Source organism: Leucoraja erinacea, chromosome 16, assembly GCF_028641065.1.
Source record: "Leucoraja erinacea ecotype New England chromosome 16, Leri_hhj_1, whole genome shotgun sequence".
In the NCBI taxonomy this organism is placed as follows: Eukaryota; Metazoa; Chordata; class Chondrichthyes; order Rajiformes; family Rajidae; genus Leucoraja; species Leucoraja erinaceus.
Genome location: NC_073392.1, coordinates 839,575 through 865,648, shown reverse-complemented (window position 1 = coordinate 865,648; position 26,074 = coordinate 839,575). Strand labels below are relative to the sequence as shown.

Genomic DNA, 26,074 nt, shown 5'->3' with positions numbered 1-26,074 from the left:
TTGATGGCATGGGTGACTCATGCCGGATACTGGGTGAGTCAGCAGTTGTGGGTTACTATGGAAGACCATTGGTGACTCGACCACCATGTCGTGAAGGACTGGGAACCATGGTTGGGTAGGCCAGTCGGGTACGACCAAAATTCCAGAAGCAGAGTCAGTCTGAATTTTCCGGAGTACCCGACTGATGAGGCAGAAGGGAGGGAAAGCATAGAAGAAGAAATTTCCCCAATCCAGCGTGAAGGCATCTACCGCTGCTGCCTCAGGATCTGGTTCCCAAGCCACATACATAGGTAACTGGTGATTCAATCTAGATGCAAACAAATCGATATCTGGCGTTCCATATTGCTTGATAATTTCCGCAAAGATTTTTGGATCTAACATCCATTCGATGTTATCATTGAATTTTCGTGACCTGGTGTCCGCCACTGTGTTTAGCTTACCTGGTAGATAGGCAGCTGATAACCAAATATGTCTTTTGACACACCATAGCCAGATTGCATTGGCCAATTTGTCGCATGATAATGATTTTATGCCACCCATGTGGTTAACGTAAGCCACCACCGTAGTATTGTCGATCTGTAACCTAACATGCACGTGCTGCATTTTAGATGCATATGCTTTTAGCCCATAGTAGGCGGCCAGCATTTCCAAATAGTTTATGCCCAGTGAGTGTAGTAGCGATGACTCAGAATTAGTCCATCTGCCACCTGTGCTGGATATAGAGTTAGTTGCTCCCCAGCCTAAAGCACTGGCATCTGTTCTGATAACTAAGTTAGGATTAGTGATGACAATGGGACTGAAACTGTGCCAAACATTGTCTGCCCACCACTGTAGTTCTGATATAGCTTCAGTGGGTAAATACATATTTCGGTCATAATGACCCCAACCTTGATGCAGTGCATGTACCTTTGCTCTTTGTAGATTTTGATAGTGCAAAGGTCCGAATTGTGTAGCTGGAATTGCTGCTACAATGATTCCAATTACTCTGGCAACTTGTCGGATTGTTGGTCGTTTGTTGACTATTAAATTGTTGCATGATTGTGCTAATGCAACCATTTTATCCCTTGGCAGAGTAACAGTCATATGGATTGAATCAATAGTGAAGCCTAAATAATCCATGTTAGTTGATGGCTTCAATTTTGATTTATCTGGGTGTAGGACAAACCCCAACGTTTCAAGGAGCTGTTTAGTAGCTGAAACTGCTGCCACAGCCAATTCCTTGGTTCTTCCCAATATGAGAATATCGTCCAGATATGCCATGACTATATGTTTTTGTTCTCTTAATATTTTCATGGCTACTTTTAGAATTTTGGTAAATAATCTGGGGGCTGAGGTTAGGCCATTGGGCAATGCTTTATACTGCCATTGTTGCCCCATCCAGATAAATTTCAGGTATCTATAATGATCCTTATGTATGGGTACTAAATAATAAGCATCTTTGATATCAATGCTTGCCATGAAGTATCCTTTTGAGATCAGTTGTCTGGCAGTGACAAATGTCTCCATTTTAAAGTGTATATACTCAACAGATTTATTTAGTGATGTTAGATCAATGATGATGCGACATCCACCATCTTTTTTAGTTTTGGTAAATATGTTAGATACAAATTCCAATGGTTCATGTCTGGTCTTTTCAATGACTCCTTTTGACATGAGCCTTTCTAGTTCAGCTTGTCCTTCCCGTTTTTCTTTCTCAGAGGGAAGAAATACCCTTTGGGGTATATGCTGAACCGGCGGTATTATGCCTGTTTTAAATTCAATTTTGTATCCACTAATACTGTTGAGTATGTATTTGTTGTTAGTGACAGTACCCCAAGCTTTTTTGAACAAGTGTAGTCGCCCTCCTGTTAGTAGAGCACCCTTGTTCAGCGTATGTTGACAGGAACCAGACCCACCTACCTCCAAGTTCATTCTCATTTTGGGGGTTGTCTTCTTTTGTAGGCCCGGTTCTGTAGTACTGTTAACGGTGCTGTCGTAGGGCGGCGCATCTTCCCACGGCTCCGCTCTGGGCCCCTGTCTAAAAAAGACCTTTGGGGGTAAGATGAAGCGGTCGCCGGGCTTTCACCAGTCCTTGTTCGATATTTGCTGGTGGATGCCGAGGGGTGCTGCCAACTGGGTGTTTTAGTCCTGCTCGGTCCTAGGCCTGCCCTCATGAGGCCCACAGGTTTGGCTGCCTCTTCCAGTTCTTTTAGCCTTTTGGCTAGGTCGGCCCCAAACAGCAGTGCCTCATTTTCTGGTGCAGGGGCTTTGCATAGCCCCGCATATTTGGGGTTGAGGGCAGGTCTGATGTTATCCCGCCTCAGATTGTTTATCTCGTACTGGGTGTTGCACATAAGTGCCAGTACGTCCTGTTGACAGGTGGTGAGGTCGGTGTTTTCTGTGGTCCGAGCAAAGGCGGTGATGGCCGCTGTGTGGAGCTTTAAGATGCGCTGCATTTTCAGCTCTTGGCCACGGATATGTTGTCCGAGCTGGCTCCAAATTTGTCCGTTGACTGTTTTGACTCTCAGCGCCTCGCAGTTTTCAGGTGCTGTGTAGGTCTCTAGTGCCTCTAGGATAACCTTTTCCTGCAGGGCTTTGTTTGAGAGTTTGTTTATGCTGGCTGCCATCCTTGGTTCCAGCATTCTCCCTGCCCTTGGAGGTGCCGCATAGCGGTCAACAACACCCAGCAGCTCTTCGTGCTCCTGCTCCCCTGGCATGCTAGCGCAGTCGTCCGCCTGCCCATGGGTTAAGCCAGCCCAGCCCTGGCCTCCCTTGCTAACCTCGAATAAAGAGGGAGCAGAGGGGTGCGGTGACAGTTTAGAGGAGGCATAAGCCCGTCCTCCATAGGGATGCTTCTCTCGCATCTCCTGATCGAGCATCTGCTCGAGGAGCTGCCTCATGCAGCTCAGGCGGCTGTCTCTCCGCTTCCTAGGGGGAGACTCGTCCTGTTCCTCCGATGAATCGGAGACCACCGGCCGGTCCGTTTTTCGTGTGGACTTCCTCCCTGTGCGCGGTGTAGAAGTCGGCGGCACAGGGAGCGGCTCGGGTTCAGGTGTTGGGGAGCGCTCGAACAGCTGTCCCGCCGCCAGTGGCTGCCGCCCAGATATCGAACCCTCCTCGGGGGGAGTCGGGCAGGCAGTTCTTTTTGCTAGTCGCTTTCTGGTAGCCATACTAACGACTGCTTTCTCCAATACAACGAAAAACACTTACCTGAAGGTCTTGTTTTATCCTGCAGCTGGAGAGCCTGACTCCAGCTGCCGCCGCTGTTGCGCTGCTGGCGTAATGCCGCGCCTGCGCACTGGGTGGGTTCTTCACGTAGTCACTCACGTGACTCCGAAGTAAAATTAGTTAGTTACCCAATTGTAGCTAATTTCAAACTTCAATTACTAGATCTAAACATCTATCCATTTCTTAATAAATGATTAACATTTTTAAATAGCCTAAGTGTCCAAATAATATTCACAAATAATTCACAATAAAACATGATTTTTAAATCTCATTTACATCAATTTATAGGCCAAATGGAAGGAATTTAATGTTCAATTGCTGTAAATTAAAGTCAATTTAAATCAGCTTTCTACTGGGATCCTGTGAATGCGCTGGTTTAGGACGTTCACATTGCGCTGGATTTGTGCCCCCCAAATGCCCAGAAAAATACTGCGGGATATAAAGAGCCCAAAATGAACTATTCGCTATAGAAAACTTTATATACAGGGTTGTTAAGAAGCCCCTTTTAATGTAAAAATAAGGTACATACCTTTAATTGTTTGCTTTATAAAACCCTGGGGCTGCGAGAGGTCGCGGGTTTAGAGAGAGTGATTTTTAAACTACTATAACTATTATACAAGGCCATAAAAACTAATAATACCTTTTGCGACGGGGTCTTTCAGCGATTTTCCGTTAATGATTTACTAGGCTGAACATTTTAGATTGCAACAGCCTAGTAAAAATCGCGTTTTAAACCCGCCCCCTCTAAACAGCGCCAAAATCGCGCACACGGGCTGGGGCAGATTCTCAACGACGATTCAGGTAGGATTTGTAACATACCTATTAATACTGCTTTGACAAAGAAGTAGGTAGGATAATGTGTGTTGTTTGCTGTACATCTTACACATATGTGGTCTAATGTGATCAAAAGGACCTGTAGATACTGGAATCATGACAAAACGCATAGTGCCGGGGTAACCCAGCGGTCAAGTAGCAGCAATAGAGGGAACTGACATACAATGTTTTGGGTGGGGATCCTTCTTCAGACTGATTGGAGTTAATGTAGTGCTCATCGTGTTTCGGCCTCCTGGTTGGCTGAGTATAACACACATTTACTTGCACTTCCTCCAACCTCATCTACTGTATCTGCTGTTCCAGGTGTCAATTTCTCTACATCGGCGAGACCAAGTGCAAGCTTGGCGATCGTTTCGCTGAACACCACAGCTCAGTCCATAGAAACATAGAAACATAGAAATTAGGTGCAGGAGTAGGCCATTGGGCCCTTCGAGCCTGCACCGCCATTCAATATGATCATTGCTGATCATCCAACTCAGTATCCCGTACCTGCCTTCTCTCCATACCCCCTGATCCCCTTAGCCACAAGGGCCACATCTAACTCCCTCTTAAATATAGCCAATGAACTGGCCTCAACTACCCTCTGTGGCAGAGAGTTCCAGAGATTCACCACTCTCTGTGTGAAAAAAGTTCTTCTCATCTCGGTTTTAAAGGATTTCCCCTTTATCCTTAAGCTACGACCCCTTGTCCTGGACTTCCCTAACATCGGGAACAATCTTCCTGCATCTAGCCTGTCCAACCCCTTAAGAATTTTGTAAGTTTCTATAAGATCCCCTCTCAATCTTCTAAATTCTAGAGAGTATAAACCAAGTCTATCCAGTCTTTCTTCATAAGACAGTCCTGACATCCCAGGAATCAGTCTGGTGAACCGTCTCTGCACTCCCTCTATGGCAATAATGTCCTTCCTCAGATTTGGAGACCAAAACTGTACGCAATACTCCAGGTGTGGTCTCACCAAGACCCTGTACAACTGCAGTAGAACCTCTCTGCTCCTATACTCAAATCCTTTTGCAATGTCTTAACCAAGCTGATCTCCCGGTGGCCCAGCACTTCAACTCCCCCTCCCATTCCAACCTTTCTGTCCTGGGCCTCCTCCATTGTCAGAGTGAGGCCCAGCCCAAATTGCAGAAACAGCACCTCACATTTTGCTTGGGTAGTTTGCACCGCAAGGGTATGAACGTTATAACTTCAGGTAGCCCCTGCTTTCTCTCTCCATCCCCTCCCCCTTCCCAGTTCTCCCACTAATCTTACTGTCTCCGCCTACATTCTTTCCTTATCCCGCCCCCTCCCGACATCAGTGTGAAGAAGGGTCTTGATCCGAAACATTGCCAATTCCTTCTCTCCATAGATGCTGCCTCACCTGCTGAGTTACTCCAGCATTTTGTGTCTACCTTTGATTTACCAGCATCTGCAGTTCTTTCTTAAATACATTTATTTATTTTCATTTATAACTTCTGATTTATTTTAAATTTAAGAATTTGACAGGAGTCGAACGGACCACTATGAAGAAGGTCTCCTGGGTCACCAAGAAAAGTTTTAAATTATTTTTTAAAGTCCTATGAGCTAGGAGAGATAACGTTCTCCTCCAGGATGTAAATCACCACCCACAGCAGGTGATGACTACAATCATTCTCCACAACCTCAGTCCCTCCACATCCACAAACCAGCCCCGAGCTGTGGGTCAGGCAGGTGACTGGAAAGCAATGAAATCCACGTCTCCTGGTCAGCCAGCAGCTCCCCGATATATTGAAACACGCCACATAGATACCTTTGCAGCAGTCTTTGGCTACATTCTACCAGGATAGCATTGCTTCTGAGGACATAAAGGAGCCCAAATGATTTTTAATTCCTCCATAGATGCTGCCTGACCTGCTCAATTCCTCCAGCATTTTGTTTTTTGCTCAAGATTCAAGCATCTACAGTATTTTGTGTCTTCTCACTAGCCATCTCCATTCAATCAATGAACTAGCAGTTCCTGCCACAAGGTAAAACGGGCAGGTTCTCCAACAAAACAGCACGGAAAATGCCACAAGTTCGTGCTCCACCACAAAAGGTCTTGAAGCTCAGGCATCAAGCTTAGGATTGCTGCATTTATAAGGAAAACTCAAACTTACACTTAGGAGACGAGAAAGGATGTTAAATATGGGCGATATTTGTGTTTTGCAGCAGCTTTTGGTTTAAAGCCGAAGGAATAATTTACTCAAAGCAATTGGGGAGCTCACCACATGCAAAATAGCCACTGCATTATTTTTTGTTACAAGATTGCACTTCAAAATTATGTGAATGGCTATAAACACTTTCAGGCATCCTACAAAGGAGAAGAGAGGTGCTATATAAATTCTAATCTTACTTTGTTATTTCAGCATTGTCATAGTTTTAAGCCTCATTACCACTGACATGAGTAATATACAGTTTAAAATTTAATATTCGTCAACACAGATTTTAAAAAATGAACCAATTGGTTCATATTTCCTGAACCATAAATTATCAACACAAACACATAATGTGTCTAATATCCAATATTAATAATATTGCTCCTACCTGCACAGCCAAGCATAGAGTATTCAACATGATGAGGGCAAACATGATGTATTCAAATCCAGTTGAGTTTACCACATACCAAAACTTATACTGGTAAGGGTTCTTTGGGATGTATCTGCGAAGAGGTCTGGCCTTCAGAGCATATTCTACACATTGACGCTGCAGAGACAGAATGGATTCCAATCATGAAACAGTCAAACTGGTCTGCTACTATTTATAACGTTGAAAGCAAATCAACTTGCAATGTAATGAATGAAATCGTAAATAAATTATCATTTTCACTTCTGAGGCATTTGGAAAATAGTCCAAGTCCATCCATCAATCTTCTACATCAACTCCATTTTGCAGCACTGTCTCCACCCTAATCCTAATCTTCAATTCCCTTAATGTCACAGTCATAGAGTGATACAGCCTGTAAACAGGTCCTGCGGCCCAACTTGCCCAAACTGGTCAACGAATCCCAGCTACACTCGTCTCCCCCCTCCCGCGTTTGGTCCATATCCCTCCAAATCTGTACTATCAATGTACCTGTCTAACTGTTCATAAAATATTGGGATAGTCCCAACTACCCCCTCTGGCAGCTTGTTCCATAAAATATTGGGATAGTCCCAACTACCCCCTCTGGCAGCTTGTTCCATACACCCACCACCCTTTGAATGAAAAAGTTACCCCTCAGATGCCTATTAAATCTTTTCCCCTTCACCTTGAACCTATGTCCTCTGGTCCTCGATTCCTTTACTCTGAGCAAGAGACTCTGTACGTCTACCAGATGTATTCCTCTCATGATTTTATACATGTAGAGACATCTATCAACCTCTGCGCTGAGCCATATCAGCCCTCCCTCCCTGATTGTGCTAGTGTATAGCATGACATGATTTGACTGGATAGCATAAAAACAAACCTTTTCAATGTATCTAGGTTCTCACAGCAATAATAATCTAATACACATATTAAGTTTTATGAAGGTAATGACAATGGTACATTTGGGTGTGTTCACTCTTTGAGCGCCAGCAATAGCCTTACAAATTACACTCTTGTTGCTTCTTGCTTTAAAATTTTTTTTAATGACAATAGGATTTACTGGAGTCTGCATGGAGTTAAGAATGTGAAATAATATTTTATTAATCTACTGGGATTCTTTGACTGGCAGAATAGATGAGGTGTGGGGGAAGGGACCAGCGGATGTGATAGATTGATATTTTTAGAAATCTTTGAATGAGGTGCGCAGAGGATTAGTATAGAGGTTAGAGTACGTGGTATGAGGGGTGAAATACTAGCATGAATCGGGAATTTGGTGTCAGAAAGCAAAGAGTGGGACTAAGTGGGCCTTCTTCAGGGTGACAGGCTGGGCTCAGTGCCTGTGCCCTTGCTATTCAAGATGTAGATCAAAGGTTTGGCTGAAGAGAATGTGTATTATATTTGGAAGTTCACTGATGATAGAAAACTTGGTGAGATTGTAAGAGAAGGGAATATAAAGTGTCTCAAAGGGGACAGTCTTAGTCCTTGAGCAAGAACATGGCAGATGGAATATGGAAAAATCTGAAGTCACCTACTTTGGTGCAGAAAACAGAAGAAAGTATTTTTTTTTAATTGATGACAGGTTAGAAAGTGTTGTTTTTCGAAGGGGCCAAGATGTCCGTGCATTTTATTAAGACGACAGACGTCACATTGGCCTTTATTACAAGAAGAAACAAAGTCTCACTGCAATTTAGTTTAGCTTATTTTATTGTACCAAGGTTCGGTGAAAAGTTTTTGTTGTGTGCTAACGAGTCAGTGAAAAGACAATGCATGATTACAATCGAGCCATCCTAGTGTACAGATACATGAAAAAGGGAATAACGTTTAATGCAAGATAGTCCAGTAAAGTTCAATCAAATATAGTCCGAGGGTCTCCAATATGGTAGAGAGTAGCTCAGGACTTCTCTCTCGTTGGTGATACGATGGTTCAGTTGCCTGTTGAGAAGAAACTTTCCATAAATCTGGAGATGTGCGTTTTCACATTTCTACACCTCTTGCCTGATGGGTGAGGGGAGAAGAGGAAGTGACCAAGATGAGACTTGTCCTTGATTATGCTAGGTTTTACTAGGTTTAATCATACAAGTGCCACTACACCTGGAATACTATATATAGTTTTGGTCTCCTTACATATAACAAATATACTTGACATGGACTGTGTGAAGTAAAGATTTAGCAGACTGCTTCCTGTTTTGCTGCTTGAGCAGAGATTGCGTAGACTAGTCCTGTGTCAAGAGTTAAGAAAGAGTGTTTTACTGTCATATGTTCCAGATAGGACAATTAAATTCTTGCTTGCTGCAGCACAACAGAATATGTAAACATAGTACATAACGGCAGAAAAAAAATTCAGTGTATATATGCATACTTAATAAATAAACAAATATAGTGCAATAATAATAATAGTCTGTTGTAGTTCAGAGTTTATTTGTTGTCGTGTTTAATAGCCTGATGGCTGTAGGGAAGAAACTGTTCCTGAACCTGGACGTTAACAGTTTTCAGGCTCCTGTACCTTGTTCCCGATGCAGTGGTGAAATGAGTGTGTGGCCAGGATGGTGTGGGTCTTTGATGATGTTAGCTGCCTTTTTGATGCAGTGACTTCGATAGATCCCTTCGATGGTGGGGAGGTCAGAGCCGGTGATGGACTGGGCAGTGGTCACAACTTTTTGCAGTCTTTTCCGCTCCTGGACGTTTAAGTTGCCAAACCAAGCCTCGATGCAACCGGTCAGCATGCTCTCTACTGTGCACCTGTAGAAGTTCAAGAGAATCCTCTTTGACAAACCGAATCTCCGTAGTCTTCTCAGGAAGTAGAGGCGCTGATGTGCCTTCTTTATAATTGCATCAGTGTGCTGGGTCCAGGAAAGATCTTCGGAAATATGCACGCTCAGGAATTTGAAGTTTTTGACCCACTCCACCATCGTTTGTGGGCTCTCATCCTTCCCCTTCCAAAGTCCACAATCAGTTCCTTGGTTTTACTGATGTTGAGAGCCAGGTTGTTGTGCTGGCACCATTTGGTCAGTTGGTCGATCTCATTTCTATACTCTAACTCATCACCATCTGTAATTCGTCCAACAACAGTGGTGTCGTCGGCGAACTTAATGATGGAGTTTGCACTGTGTCCGGCTACACAGTCATGGGTATTGTAGATTGGTTACTTCTTACTAACCAATTGTAGTGCTTGTTAGTAAAAGCTCTGCCTACTATGCGGTTTATATTATCAGAAGTCTGCTTAATTATTTAGTCTGTGTAGCTGCTAGTTTACTGTAATACCATGTAGATGAATGCTGTGAGTGAACTTTAATAAACATGTGTCGTACCTTGACGTGCGTATGACTCGACTCATTACAGGCACGGAGTGTGTAAAGCAGGGGGCCGAGCACGCAGCCTTGAGGTGCTCCTGTACTGATTGTTACAGAGGGTGAAGTATTCCTGCCAATTCGAACAGACAGTGGTCCGTGGATGAAGAAGTCGAGGATCCAATCGCAGAGGGATGCGCAGAGGCCCAGTTCCGTGAGCTTGGTAACCAGCTTGGAGGGGAAGATGGTATTGAACGATGAGCTGTAGTCTATAAACAACAACCTGACGTAAGTGTTTTTATTGTCCAAGTGGTCCAATGCGGAGTGGAGAGCCAGTGAGAGTCGTTGCATTCTTACTGGAATCAACAGGTTGAGTGAGGGAGGGAATGCCACAGGATTGGACATGATGTTCCATGAACATCTATTGTCCATAACATAGGGTACGTGATTGTTTATTCTGTGTTCAAATGTCACATGAATGAAGCTCTAAGAACATATTCAACCGGAGCTAAATATCATTAACACAATAGTGGATTAAAACTGTAAATTTAACAAATTAGAAATCACTTCCACCAACAATGAAATTGCAGCTAAAATCCACCTTTACTGATCAGTAAATTACACCAATTTAGGATGTTCCTGTGCACTACACCAATTCAGCATATATGTTAACACAGGCAATTCAACATGATTTCTAACCTGATTTTTGTCCAATTCACAATTTTTGTACTCTAGTTCTCCCTGCTCCTGGAATGTGACGATGACAAAACCTACAAAGATGTTCATCATGAAGAAAGCAATGATAATAATGTAAATAATAAAGAATATAGAAATTTCCACACGATTGTTGTAGACCGGGCCAATGTTTTCTCCATTTGAGTCTATTGCTTTGTACAGCAGTCTGAAAAACAATCAAAGAAATGCCCTTACACCCATGTCAAAATGTGTACACCTTGTTCAAACTTAACATATTCATTGTATCTCTTCCTTAACCAGATGCATATTTATATCATGTAGAGTACAAAAAAATATTTTAATACAAAACCATTTCAATGAAGATAAATTTTACTGATAATGGATAAACATTTTAATTTTCAATTAGACAAGACACTAACTGTTCTGATCAATAAACTCAAACTCTTTAAAACTCTGCTAGAAATACTTAGCCTGTCAGGCAACATCTATAGAGAGAAGTGAAGTTGCATCAGATATTCCCTTTCATCAAACTGAGAATTTAAAAAAAAAATGCAGAGAAGGGGAAGCAGTGGAGACAGCAAAAGGAATGGAGACACAAGGGACTGCAGATGCTGGAATTGGAGGCAAAAATGTTTTGAATCAAGGCCCTTCCCCTGTCGAATGACCATTTCCCTTCACAGATGCTGCCTGACTAGCTGACTTAGTTAGTTTTGTTTATTATCACGTATACCGAGGTTCAGTGAGAAGCTTTTCCTCAACAGTTTGTTTTTTACAACAAAGGGAATATCTGTGAAAGGCTGGAGACCAAATGAAACTGCAAAAACAGCTGAGGTTGATACTAGCTGAGGAAAGGTGGCACAGCTTTTGTACCTTCAGGTGACATCTCTCAAGATGATGTGGATAGAGTATTGATGATGTGGATAGAGTATTGATGATGTGGATAGAGTATTGATGATGTGGATAGAGTATTGATGATGTGGATAGAGTATTGATGATGAATCATTGATAGGAAGCATTAATTCTGTTTCTATCTCCAGAAATGCTGCCCAGCCAACCACTTGTCCAGCTATTTACAGCATATTCTGCATTTATTTCAGATCTATTTTTATTCCAGAAAATGCTTTCGTTTTGCTTTTCAACAAAAATGTAATTGACCAAAAGGCAAATTTGACATAACAAAGAAATACCATGAAATTGCAGCTACAAGCCAAACAAGACAAGTACAGAGACTAAAGCGCTTATTGATACAAATAAGATTCTTTCTGATTATGTTTATAGCGTCACTACATGTATCAATCACTGCACATACTTTATGAGGGAATTTAAATATCTGCACTCATCTTTCTGAGATGTTAAATCAGAGGGAGAGGAGCCTGAGGTCGTGGTACATATAGGTACCAATGACATAGGAAAAAAAAGGGAAGAGGTCCTGAAGGGAGGATTTAGGGAGTTGGGAGGAGAGTTAAGAAAAAGGACCAAAAAGGTAACAATCTCAGGATTACTGCCTGTGCCACGCGACAGTGAGAGTAGGAATGGAGCGAGGTGGAGGATAAATGCGTGGCTGAAAGACTGGTGCAGAGGGCAGGGATTCAAGTTCCTGGATCATTGGGACTTCTTTTGGGGAAGGTGGGACCTGTACAGAAAGGATGGGTTGCACTTGAACCCGAGGGGGACCAATATCCTAGCGGGGAAATTTGCAAAGGCAGCTGGGGAGACTTTAAACTAGAATGGTTGGGGCGAGGGACTCAAATAGCGAAAGGTAGTAGACAGAATGGGAGGCAGGAAGCAGAAATGGGAAGCACTCGGACACAAGAGGATAAAGAAAAAAAAGGAAATAAACAGAGAATAAGAGACGGGGGTTTTTCTTAAATGTGCATATTTTAATGCTAGGAGCATTGTAAGAAAGGTGGATGAGCTTAGAGTCTGGATAGACACCTGGAAGTATGATGTTGTGGCGATCAGTGAAACGTGGTTGCAGGAGGGCTGTGATTGGAAACTAAATATTCCAGGATTTCGTTGCTTCAGGTGTGATAGAATTGGAGGGGCAAGAGGTGGAGGTGTTGCATTGCTAGTCAGGGAAGATATTACAGCAGTGCTTTGGCAGGATAGATTGGAGGGCTCATCTAGGGAGGCTATTTGGGTGGAATTGAGAAGTGGGAAAGGTGTAGCAACACTTATAGGGGTGTATTATAGACCGCCAAACGGGGAACGAGAATTGGAAGAGCAAATATGTAAGGAGATAGCAGAGATTAGTAGTAAGCACAAGGTAGTGATTGTGGGAGATTTCAACTTTCCACACATAGACTGGGAAACACATTCTGTAAATGGGCTGGACGGGTTGGAGTTTGTAAAATGTGTGCAGGATAGTTTTTTGCAGCAATACATAGAGGTACCTACTAGAGGAGGGGCAGTGCTGGACCTCCTGTTAGGAAATGAGACTGGACAGGTGGCGGAGGTATGCGTTGGGGAACACTTCGGGTCCCAGTGATCACAATACCATTAGTTTCAATATAACTATGGAGAGGGTCAGAACTGGACCTAGGGTTGAGATTTTTGATTGGAGAAAGGCTAACTTTGATGCGATGCGAGATGATTTAAAAGGAGTGAACTGGGACATTTTGTTTTATGGGAAAGATGTAGAAGAGAAATGGAGGACATTTAAAGGGGAAATTTTAAGAGTACAGAATCTTTATGTTCCTGTTCGGTTGAAAGGAAACAGTAAAAATTGGAAAGAGCCCTGGTTTTCAAGGGAAATTGCACATCTTGTTCGGAAAAAGAGGGAGATCTACAATAATTATAGGCAGCATGAAGTAAATGAGGTGCTTGAGGAGTATAAGGAATGTAAAAAGAATCTTAAGAAAGAAATTAGAAAAGCTAAAAGAAGATATGAGGTTGCTTTGGCAAGTAAGGTGAAAGTCAATCCAAAGTGTTTCTACAGCTATATTAATAGCAAAAGGATAAGGAGGGATAAAATTGGTCCATTGGAGAGACAGAGTGGACAGCTATCTGCAGAGCCAAAAGAGATGGGGGAGATATTGAACAATTTTTTTTCTTCGGTATTCACCAAGGAGAGGGATATTGAATTATGTGAGGTAAGGGAAACTAGTAGAGTAGCTATGGATACTATGAGGTTCAAAGTAAAAGAAGTACTGACACTTTTGAAAAATATAAAAGTGGATAAGTCTCCAGGTCCTGACAGGATATTCCCTAGGACATTGAGGGAAGTTAGTGTAGAAATAGCCGGGGCTATGACAGAAATATTTCAAATGTCATTAGAAACGGGAATAGTCCCCGAGGATTGGCGTACTGCGCATGTTGTTCCATTGTTTAAAAAGGGTTCTAAGAGTAAACCTAGCAATTATAGACCTGTTAGTTTGACTTCAGTGGTGGGCAAATTAATGGAAAAGATACTTAGAGACAATATATATAAGCATCTAGATAAACAGGGTCTGATTAGGAATAGTCAACATGGATTTGTGCCTGGAAGGTCATGTTTGACTAATCTTCTTGATTTTTTTGAAGAGGTTACTAGGGAAATTGACGAGGGTAAAGCAGTGGATGTTGTCTATATGGACTTTAGTAAGGCCTTTGACAAGGTTCCTCATGGAAGGTTGGTTAAGAAGGTTCAACTGTTGGGTATAAATGCAGGAATAGCAAGATGGATTCAACAGTGGCTGAATGGGAGAAGCCAGAGGGTAATGGTGGATGGCTGTTTATCGGGTTGGAGGCAGGTGACTAGTGGGGTGCCTCAGGGATCTGTGTTGGGTCCTTTGTTGTTTGTCATGTACATCAATGATCTGGATGAAGGTGTGGTAAATTGGATTAGTAAGTATGCAGATGATACCAAGATAGGGGGTGTTGTGGATAATGAAGAGGATTTCCAAAGTCTACAGAGTGATTTAGGCCATTTGGAAAAATGGGCTGAAAGATGGCAGATGGAGTTTAATGCTGATAAATGTGAGGTGCTACACCTTGGCAGGACAAATCAAAATAGGACGTACATGGTAAATGGTAGGGAATTGAAGAATACAGTTGAACAGAGGGATCTGGTATAACCGTGCATAGTTCCTTGAAGGTGGAATCTCATATAGATAGGGTGGTAAAGAAAGCTTTTGGTATGCTAGCCTTTATAAATCAGAGCATTGAGTATAGAAGCTGGGATGTAATGTTAAAATTGTACAAGGCATTGGTGAGACCAAATCTGGAGTGTGGTGTACAATTTTGGTCGCCCAATTATAGGAAGGATGTCAACAAAATAGAGAGAGTACAGAGGAGATTTACTAGAATGTTGCCTGGGTTTCAACAACTAAGTTACAGAGATAGGTTGAATAAGTTAGGTCTTTATTCTCTGGAGCGCAGAAGGTTAAGGGGGGACCTGATAGAGGTCTTTAAAATGATGAGAGGGATAGACAGAGTTGATGTGGACAAGCTTTTCCCTTTGAGAATAGGGAAGATTCAAACAAGAGGACATGACTTCAGAATTAAGGGACAGATGTTTAGGGGTAATATGAGGGGGAACTTCTTTACGCAGAGAGTGGTGGCGGTGTGGAATGAGCTCCCAGTGGAAGTGGTGGAGGCAGGTTCATTGGTATCATTTAAAAATAAATTGGATAGGCATATGGATGAGAAGGGAATGGAGGGTTATGGTACGAGTGCAGGCAGGTGGGACTAAGGGGAAAAAAAATGTGTTCGGCATGGACTTGTAGGGCCGAGATGGCCTGTTTCCGTGCTGTAATTGTTATATGGTTATATGTTATATGGTTCAGTATATCCACTTCCACACAGTTAAAGATACGTTTCCATTACAAGTTAAAGTTGGGGTTTCACCTTGCCGTGCAAATCAACTCCAAGGATCTGATCTACCTCTGCTTCAAGTTAACTTGTTTCAACTGATAGAGCAATGAATATTTGTTTACTCACACACGTGATAAAGTGTAACAATCATTGCTAATCGACATACAATTCTGAGAGTAAAATTAAGGAAATAGTTTCACATTAATTTTCAAGATTATCTCCGTCTTTAAAAACAAAGACATCTGCTTACGCCGGCCAGCCTTCAAAGGTCGATACTGTAAACAGTGCCATCATTGCTGAAAGGACATTGTCAAAGTTGTAATCACTGTTGTACCAAACTCGGTCACGAATGACTGGTTGATCTACTTCACCATCTTTATAAAGAATGAAAGTCCCCCTATGTTAAAGGAACAGATGTCATTAAAATATTGATTTATATTGATCAATATTAATTCATTAATTGCATGTAATAATCATGTTAACATACATCTACAACATTACAATGAAAGTCCTTCCAAATTTCCCACATTCTCACTTAAAATAAATGACTGTTTGTAGTAATTAAGTGTAATTGATGTATATTTTATGTTTTTCTGTATAGTCTGAGTCTATGTCTTTGTGATGTTGCTGTAAGATTTTTTATTGTATCCATACCTCATCTTACTTGTGCAGATGACAATGAACTCAACTTGACTTGATCCAAGAAAACCACAGAACAACTTGAAAAAAACATGATTTCACATTCAGGCAAATAAGGTGGTTCAATAGCTCATTAGACAAATCAGCATCAAAAACAAAATGTTCACTACAAAGATAATATATTTCAACATGTTTCTCACTTGCAATCTTCAGGAAATTGTTTTGCTTCATCTGTACAGCGGTAGAATTTACCCTGAAAAATTAATGTATTTTGTTTTAGGCTAAAATGGATTTTTAAACTTGAGCCTGAATTGGAAGAAAAATGCAGGTAAAGTCTGATCTACATTTACCTTGAACAGCTGAACCCCAATACAGGCAAACATGAACTGCAGAAGAGTTGTAACAATCATGATGTTACCAATGGTTTTAATAGCAACAAATACACATTGAACAACATGCTGAAAGAGAAAGAACAAAAATAGTATTAACAAAAAATTACAACTTTTAAATTTCCACAATGAAATTAGGTATATAGAAAATGGTTAAGTGAAACCTTTAGTCCCTTCGCCCTATTGATTGCTCGAAGTGGTCTTAAAACCCTTAGGACACGAAGAATCTTCACCACTGAAATAGCACTAGACCTGTGTGAAAAGAAGCAAATATTCATCTTTATTCTTTTGTGAAGCACTTTGAAAAATCTTGAAGATGCTTTAAGGCAAGATATAATCGCATTTCTACAGATTTGTTTCTGAAATTGGGGTAAGAACTGCTCTGGTCACAATGACATTATTTAATTGTTGGCAATTTCTTTGTGCTACTAACAAATGACAAATTGCATGAGTCTTGAATGCCTTTCTAACCGATGATTGTGTAATCATTACACAAACTCTAGGGATTCATCAATCAGAACACTGCAGCTCCCGTGGTACATTTTCCAATTTGTTCAAAGATGAAATCACATTTAAACCATTGGGAAAAAGTGATCAGGAGGAATTTAGGTCAGATCATGGTATAAGAGGGAAGATACTAGCAAGGATAGAAGGCTGGCTGAATGACAGAAGGCAAAGAGTGAGAATAAAGGCGGCTTTTTCTGGTTGGCTGCTAGTAACGAGCAGTGTTCCCCAAGGGTCAGTGTTGGGGCTGCTACTCTTCACATTATATACCAATGATTTGGCAATAGACAATAGACAATAGGTGCAGGAATAGGCCATTCGGCCCTTCGAGCCAGCACCGCCATTTAATGTGATCATGGCTGATCATCTCAATCAGTACCCCGTTCCTGCCTTCTCTCCATATTCCCTGACTCCACTATCTTTAAGAGCCCTATCTAGCTCTCTCTTGAAAGTATCCAGAGAACCAGCCTCCACCATCCTCTGTGGGAGAGAATTCGACAGACTCACAACTCTCTGTGAGAAAAAGTGTTTCCTCGTCTCTGTTCTAAATGGCTTACCCCTTATTCTCAAACTGTGTCCCCTGGGTCTGGACTCCCCCAACATCGGGAACATGTTTCCTGCCTCTAACGTGTCCAAACCCTTAATAATCTTATATGTTTCAATAAGATCCCCTCTCATCCTTCTAAACTCCAGAGTATACAAGCCCAGCCGCTCCATTCTTTCAGCATATGACAGTCAGCAAGACAGACAGACAGACAGACAGACAGACAGACAGACAGACAGACAGACAGACAGACAGACAGACAGACAGACAGACAGACATTCTCTCAGCATATGACATTTGGGTGAGAGAATTGAAGACTTTGTGGCTAAGTTTGTGGATGATACGAAGATAGGTGGAGGGACAGGTAGCGACATTGGAGAGGGTCCAGGGGTTTACAAGAATAAACCCAGGAATTATTGGGTCAATATATTTCGAGCGTTTGAAGGCACTTGGCCTGTACTCACTAGAGTTTAGAAAAGTGAAAGGCCTGGAGAGCGTGGATATGGAGATGTTTTCACTAGTAGGAGAGTCTAGAACCAGAGAACATAGCACCAAAATATAAGGATGTACCTTTAGAAGAGATGAGGAGGAATTTCTTTAGTCAGAGGATGGTGAATCTGTGGAATTCTTTGCCAGAGATGGCTGTGGAGGCCAAGTCACTGTTTTTTTTTTTTTAAGGCAGAGATTGGCAGATAATTGATTGGTAAGGTTGTCAAGGGTTACAGAGAGAAGGCAGGAGAATGGGGTTGTGAGGGAAAGAAAGATCAGCCATGATTGAATGGCAGGGGCTTGATGGGCTGAATGGCCTATTTCTGATCAGATTTGTTTATTATAATATATACCTGGGTGCAAAGATATTCCTCGTTCATACGAAGCTCACAGAGTGGACAGAAACATGATAACAATAGATAGAGTAATAAATACAGCAATGAAGACAAAACGGTGAATACTAAAAATAAAAAGGGACAATGAGAAGAAGAAGCCGGGATGGTGGAGAACAATAAAGGTAGAGTCTGGGGAACATGTGAAGAGAATGGGAGGTAGAAACTCAGGAAGAGCATAACAAAAAAATAACAACAAAAAATAGGTGGTGGTTAAGAACTTAAAAATATGTTTGCCAATGAGTAAGATTAGTTCAACAGGTTTTAGGGTTTACAAATCAAAGATTGGCTTTACAGAAGAACATAAATGAAGTAATAAAAACATGGAATGCTTCATGAAGATGTGAAGCAGATGGGAAAATTAAAGACGGGGGGCAATGGGGGAAATTAATTAAAGATCAGATGCTCCCAAGGACACATGGATGACTTAGGGATTTGGGAAAATTAAAACTTGTCTCAAATGCTGCAAAATAAATAAACATCAGTGGTTTATGGCAATCATTAATTAATAAAGAATAGGCATCATTAGGGAGGGATGGACATGGTGGGAGGAGCACGTGATCATCTTGGTTTACAAGGAATGAAGATGGGGATAAATGAAATCAGAAGCTGAAGGGAAGGAAGGGAAATGGGGAAACTAGAGGGAAAGAGGTAGAGGCAAGGAGAAAATAAGATTAGCAGGAGGTGAAAGAAAGTGAGAGGGTGGGGTTGAGCAAGAGAGGTAGCACTGATTTTTAAGTGGGGAAATAAAGCAGGGAAAATGATTGGCGCGTGGAAATTCTTTATCAAGAGACGGAGGAATCTTGGGCAATTCAAATCTTAATCAGGAATCAGTGGGGAACAATATCTAGTAGGAAAGAACTGCAGATGCCGGTTTAAACTGAAAATAGATACAAAATTCACGTTCACAAGTTATAGGAATAGAATTAGGCCATTCGGCCCATCGAGTCCACTCCATCATTCAATCATGGCTGATCTATGCTTCCTAATCCCATTTTCCTGCCTTCTCCCCATAATCCTTGACACCCATTCTAATCAACAATTTGTCTATCTCGGCCTTAAAAATATCCACTGACTTGGCCTCCATAGCCCTGTGTGGCAATGAGTTCCACAAATTAACTACCCTCTGACTAAAGAAGTTCCTCCTCACCTCATTTTTAAAAGAGAGCCCTTTAATTCTGAGGCTAAGACCTATGGTCCTAGAATCTCCAACCAGTGGAAACATCCTTTCTACATCTACTATATTTATAGCTTTCATTATTCTGTAAGTTTCAATGAGGTCCCCCCTCAACCTTTTAAAGTAGAGGCCCAGTGCTGTCAAATGCTCATCATATGCTAAACCATTGAATGCTGGAGTAACTCAACAGGACAGGCAGCATCTCTGGATAGAAGGAATGGGTGACATTCGGGTCGAAACCCTTCTTCAGACTGAGTCAGGGGAGAGGGAGATACAGAGATAAGGAAGTGTATGGTGTGAATATAAGACAAAGGGGATGGAGATCAAGGACGGTGTAGAATGGATCATTGTTAGCTTGGAGAAGGTAACAACAAAGCAAACAGAGATAAAATGTAAACAAGGACAGTCAGACTAGTCAGAGAACTGGGAAAGGGGGAGGGATGAGGAGAGAGGGAAGGCAAGGGCAAAGTTAGAGAAGCCAATATTGATTCCTCTGCCCAAGCAAAATATGAGGTGTTGTTCCTCAAATTGGAGAACAATATCTAGCCGCAAATAAATTAGTGGTCTGCTCAATCACATTCAATTTCTGGTGAAGTTAAATTAAAATTATTTTCATTATTTTTTTATATTAAATATGGACTAAACATTAAACCTCCATGCCAAGGCAAATCAGCAAGCAAAGAATTGGAGGTCATCAGGATTGGTGAATTCCTCAGATGCATGAAGCACATAAAGCGGTTAGTGTGCATTTGTTGAGAGGCAGCCAGGCTCATTGCATTAAAAGTAGTTTACAATGGTTATTCCATTATAAATGTGCACTGAGGAATTCATAATGAAAATCCACCCGGATGCATATGTGAAAAGCAAGGAGGAAGATTAAGAAGACAGTTGATGACAGAATCTGCAAAGCCTGCGTAGGACGCATTAGTCACCCCAGAAGCCAGGGAATTGCAGAAAAAGCAAGTCATTCTCAAGGGGCTGCCTGAGGAGGAGGAGGTGGAGGAGGACATAATAAAATTCAGAAGGAATGGGTATTGTCATCCAAGCTATTTTAAACTTTGCACAGTTTTTCAATACATATTAATTTTCCCAAATTGTTTTTCTAGGTTTTAGTCAAAATATCATAAATATAATTTTTTAAGTTTTATGCTTAGAATAACAGTTAGTAAGTGTAGGCACATTCCTAAGCAATTAATTATTTTTTTAATCAGATGCATTCTTATCAAAATAGAAAATGCACCATTACATGTATATAATTTGTAGGGATAAATTGCTTATATTTGTTTACCAGAAACAGATACTTACTGAATTCCAAAGGAAATAAGTGATACACCCACAACCAAGATGTCCAACAAGTTGAAGTAATTTCTACAGAAAGAACCTTTGTGTAAAAATGCTCCATATGTCATCATCTGAAGAAGGAAAGCATATGAAGATAAAACGGATTTACACTGTTTCATCAATAGTCCAATAGCATTTATTAGCTCTCTAGGTAGATATATATTTTTTATAAGCAATACAATGCTAAATTACCTTGGTAAGCAAGAATGCAGAATTGAGGTGACAATCAGTTAATCCATGGTCTTATTGAATGATGGAGTTTCTAATTTATGGTATGGTATTTAAGTGATAGGAGTAGAATTAGGCCATTTGGCTCATCAGGTCTACTCCGCCATTCAATCATAGCTGATCTATCTCTCCCTCCTAACCCCATTCTCCAGCCTTCTCCCCATAACATCTGACACCTGTACTAATCAAGAATCTGTCTCTGCCTTAAACATATCCACTGACTTGGCCTCCACAGCCGCATGTGGCAATGGTATATATGCATAGACTTTTAAAAACATTTAAAGGACGACAAGAATTTCTGAATTTCCTATCTTCTGAGGTCCAGCATCAATTATTTGCCATTGATCACTTGGCCCCTATGAACTATGATGCCCCTATGTACTGTAGACAATAGGTGCAGGAGTGGGCCATCTGGCCCTTCAATTCTATTCTAAGCCTCCCTCGCTCTCCTTTAAAATGCTCTTGAGCGGATCTTAACATCTACTCATTAGACTGAAAACACCTTGATGCAGCTTGATCAGGTAAACCACCCCAATAAACGTTGCTTTACCTCAATGAATGTTTCAATCATGTTAAGGAAAGTGTTATTGCTTTGTTCATTATTCTGTTAACTTTGGACTATTAGAAAAGCATTCTTAATGCAAGGGGGGGGGGGGGGGGGGGGGGGGGGGGGGGGGGAGTGGGGTACGGGATTTTAACAGCAGGTTCGAAATACAAAAATAGGTATAGCAAGTTGATCCTCCCTCCATTCAAGGTTTTGAATTATTGTTCGGGTTAGGGTTGGAGTCAGCAATCCAGTTATAACTCCTTGCACCAGATTGCCATGTTCTAAAAGAACCCGCAGATTTCACAAATGTAGATGTATCCATGCTGCCCTCAAATGACCCTCAGCTGATCTTTCTGAACCTCTCATTCCAACTCCACCAATTTCTTCATCACCCCATGCATCCTAGTCCCAGTAATCTAACCTGGGTGGCAGTGTGAACTATGAGGAGGATGCTATGAGAATGCAGCGTGACTTGGACAGGTTGTGTGAGTGGGCAGATGCATGGCAGATGCAGTTTAATGTGGATAAATGTGAGGTTATCCACTTTGGTAGCAAAAACACGAAGGCAGATTATTATCTAAATGGTGTCAAGTTGGGAAAAGGGGAAGTACAACAGGATCTGGGGGTCCTTGTACATCAGTCAATGAAAGTAAGCATGCAGGTACAGCAGGCAGTGAAGAAAGCGAATGGCATGTTGGCTTTCATAACAAGAGGGTGTTGAGTATAGGAGCAAAGAGGTCCTTTTGCAGTTGTACAGATCCCTAGTGAGATCACACCTGGAATATTGTGTGCCGTTTTGGTCCCCTAATTTGAGGAAGGGTATTCTTGCTATTGAGGTAGTGCAGCGTAGGTTTACAAGGTTAATTCCCGGGATGGCGGGACTGTCATATGCTGAGAGAATTGCCAGGTGCCACTTAAAAAGCTGGCGAAGAATTGGGAAACAAAGTCCAAAACATTAAATCCTACAGACAAGAAGCCCATTCGGCATGGTTTCCTGGCTACTAAACTTCTGCCAAGATGATTTCCCCACTGCCCAATCTATCCTTCATTATACAGATGAATATTATTGGCCAAAATGTAACTTGCAAGTTTCAAATCATTTGTCAAGTTTAATCTTAAAATAGCGTTGAAGTATGAATAAAGCAAATAACATTATACAATGGTCAAACCATAATCCTATTCTGAAGCTATATGCATGTGTATAAGATTTTCTCTTTCATCAAGAACATCTCAGACACACCCTTCAATTTCAGATGTACTAAACAATGTTTTCTGCAAAATAGTAAACAATGGCCAAAGTCCTTTGTGCTTTTCCAAGCCTCAGTAAGAAACTATTGGCTTTTTATCAGTAAAACTGTCAAGAGTTAATTAAGAAAGGAGTTTTACATCTTAGCTGCCGCCGCCATTCATCGCAGCTTTTAGAAGTTAGAGTTAGAGTTAGTGGAGTTAGAAGCTTTGTTGCAAATTGCTGAAATGAAAAGATACTAAAATAACATCCCAATGTTTTGGTATTGCAGACTGCAGCCTGCCAATGCTGGCACTGATTCAAGATAGAAAGTCACCATGCCGAAACCATCATGCTCACACAATGAAAAGGCGAATCATAGGCGAAGAAAGAATTTGCCTCTGCTTCCCAACTTATTAGGAAACTAAACTAAAGAGGAAAGTAATCGTGAAAACTAGGGAAATGTAAAGACTTTAAGTATTTATTAATTTATTTACAATCTGCTCAAAGGGATGTCCCAAGAGATATTCGTAAATCTATAGTTGATTACCACATACATAACTGTTCATACTTGTGAATAAAACTTGGAACAATGTAAAGCAAAAAGGAGCAGGTTGTTCTCTCAATAGTTTGTCAGGATTCTGCACTGATCTAATGAGCAAAATAGAAGGTCGGGTTCAATCCTTGTTGCCATGACAATTCCATGGATAATGGTTAAAATCTCAGCTTTGCATCAGCACTAGTAATTTTTCAAAAGTATCTCTCTCCAGTTACATAACATAATATAAATATGTCATTTTTTGCTGAGCCACTTGGATTGTAGTGCACCAGGTGAGGCACGTCAGTGAAATTTAATGATGGTCTGAAGGAAACAATGAGAATAATAATGATACATCTGCTTTGGCATGTCACCGAGTTTATATTATATATAGAATCCCTATCAAACGTTCCATTTATTATCTTATTATGTCTGCACCCATTAATTTCCTATGTTAATGACTTACTTAGATAGATCCATCTCATTTTAAATAATATTTCAGTGTTCTGGTTGATGTCTGCATATTTATTTACAAATTTTAGACCTGTTTAATGGAACTTGATCAATTAAAAGGATCTTGTTACATTTCCGCTTTGAACTGTCTTTCTTGCACTGTTTTGATCACTTGGCTCAGATTGAAGGCATTGAAGGTGCTGCTGCTTCACAAGGACCCATCATTTCGCTCTGTGATGGACAGGACAATGGGATTAACTTTCTCCGACCAGAGAATATAAATTTAAGTGACTGGATAATACAGGCAGAGAGCAGACCACACTCAGGGAGATCATGGCCACATGGCTGCATTGAGTATAAAGCCAACATTTAATATACAGATGAATTCTGTTGCTTTTATCATTAAAATAGTTAACTGTCCTGTTACTTTTCAATGTAAACAATCTCATTAGTCATAGTGATTGAAGTTCTCAATCTGGGTTTAAATAATGCACAAAGCTTGGAACTATCTCAATATTGCTGAAAAAGATTGCTGGAAAAAGCGGTGAACTTTTGTATGGTATTGTACGTATTTCTGTAAATTTGTATTATGCAGCAATTACTTTAATGATTTAATGGACAGTAGAGGTAAATGCCGAAAACAATAGCAAAACTGTCAAAGGTAGAATATTTTGTTTTCTAGACATTTTATTCATCTAACTCAAGTTTGACACTATATTAATTTTTCATAAGGAACATAATTAAACACGTTTCTCAATTGACATATTATGTAATTACAAGAAAAACTGTATGCTTGAAAACAAAATGACATGCATAATTAATTATTAATGAATGACTTAAGTTCAGTCCACAGACCTTCATACATGTCAACAGATTGAAAGAATTGCATTCAGAAGATTTATACTGGCCAATGACTTAAACAATGGCTCACGGTGGAGTGTGGCAGTGGATTAAGATATGCCATTGAGTGCAGCAGAAACATCACTCAGAAATCGTGCATCATGCTACAGTGAAATGTTTGTGCAAAGAGGTCGTAGACCCATCAATTATCACACACAGCAACCTGGCCCTCTGTTACCTTCATCAAGATTTCAAAAGTAAACATACTAGTGAAGACATAATCTGCATAGCCTAGGATCTGGAAAGGAAGCAAATGATTTAAAAACATTAGCTTTACTCTAATCATTCATTAAGGCAAGAGAACCAAACAGTGTATTACCTTGAATAGGATTTCAACAGTAAAGATCGCTGTAAAAGCATAGTCAAAATAACCAAGAATCTGAAAAGGCAGAATAGAAATGTTCAGCATAACATGGAAATTGGACAATGCTTAAGGGGAAATTGTTGATGGACATCAGAAAGCAAATCTGTATAAAATATAATTTGTGCATTTATTTCATATCAGGTCATCTGAGTGAACTGTTATTGTTATGTTAAAATGTCAATATCCAATGGCCCATAACTAAACCGAGAATCAACACCACCATATATTGATGGCAGTGAATAAGAGGCTGGGTACTCTGCTACATATAACAGATCTCTAACCTCAAATTCTGTCATCTACAGTATAAGATACAATTCACATATGACATTAACTTCTCTGTCTGGTTTGATGATTGTAAAAGCAATAACCAACGTTTAATATTATACCATCAATTCATCTGGTCTAATAGCCCACACCTCTACAACCTCCCTTATTGCTACAGTGTGATTACTGGCAGCTTGCTAATCAGCAACTCCTCCATGCTCCTTTGCTAGACATTCACTAAAGCTTTTGCAGTTGCCCAGCACAAACACATTGGACCCCAATGCACTGAAGAATAAGAGCTAAGGGTGCATGGAAGATCAACAACTCCAAGTTCCTCACCTAATCACCTGATTATGTTCCTGTTCCATTCCTGATAGCATCGCAAGGAAACTTTCTCAAGAGAGCAAAGCAATTTGCAAGATTTGTCCATTACCTTTTCAGAGTAATTAGCAATGATCAACCAATGCCAGCTTTGCCATCTAGGCCCACCTTCCAAGTATGAATATTGAAAAGAAAGCAAATGTTACCCAACACAAAACTCATCAGATTAGAATCAGCTATCGCTTCACTCCTCAGCAGATAAAGTAGCCATTCCTGCAGTAAGTAAAGTCTAAACAACCTACAGGTGGGTGGACATGTCACATTTGCACTGCATTGGTGCTCAGCAATGGCTATCTCCAGCAGGCAAGAGTACAACCAC

The 26,074-nt window shown here is 40.9% G+C and overlaps 1 protein-coding gene across 2 annotated transcripts in view; it reads right to left on the bottom strand.

The window, feature by feature from the left end:
• The window catches only part of LOC129704437 (voltage-dependent L-type calcium channel subunit alpha-1D-like), a 346,238-nt gene that overhangs the window by 110,666 nt on the left and 209,498 nt on the right, over positions 1-26,074 (bottom strand). For both annotated transcript variants that reach the window (XM_055647505.1, XM_055647504.1), the window contains exons 22-29: positions 25,066-25,125; positions 20,820-20,926; positions 16,573-16,660; positions 16,370-16,477; positions 16,220-16,272; positions 15,631-15,777; positions 10,590-10,791; positions 6,583-6,741 (exon numbers count right to left, since the gene is read on the bottom strand). In XM_055647505.1, the coding sequence (XP_055503480.1) occupies positions 6,583-6,741; positions 10,590-10,791; positions 15,631-15,777; positions 16,220-16,272; positions 16,370-16,477; positions 16,573-16,660; positions 20,820-20,926; positions 25,066-25,125 (924 nt within the window). The remainder of the gene's footprint in view (positions 1-6,582; positions 6,742-10,589; positions 10,792-15,630; positions 15,778-16,219; positions 16,273-16,369; positions 16,478-16,572; positions 16,661-20,819; positions 20,927-25,065; positions 25,126-26,074) is intronic.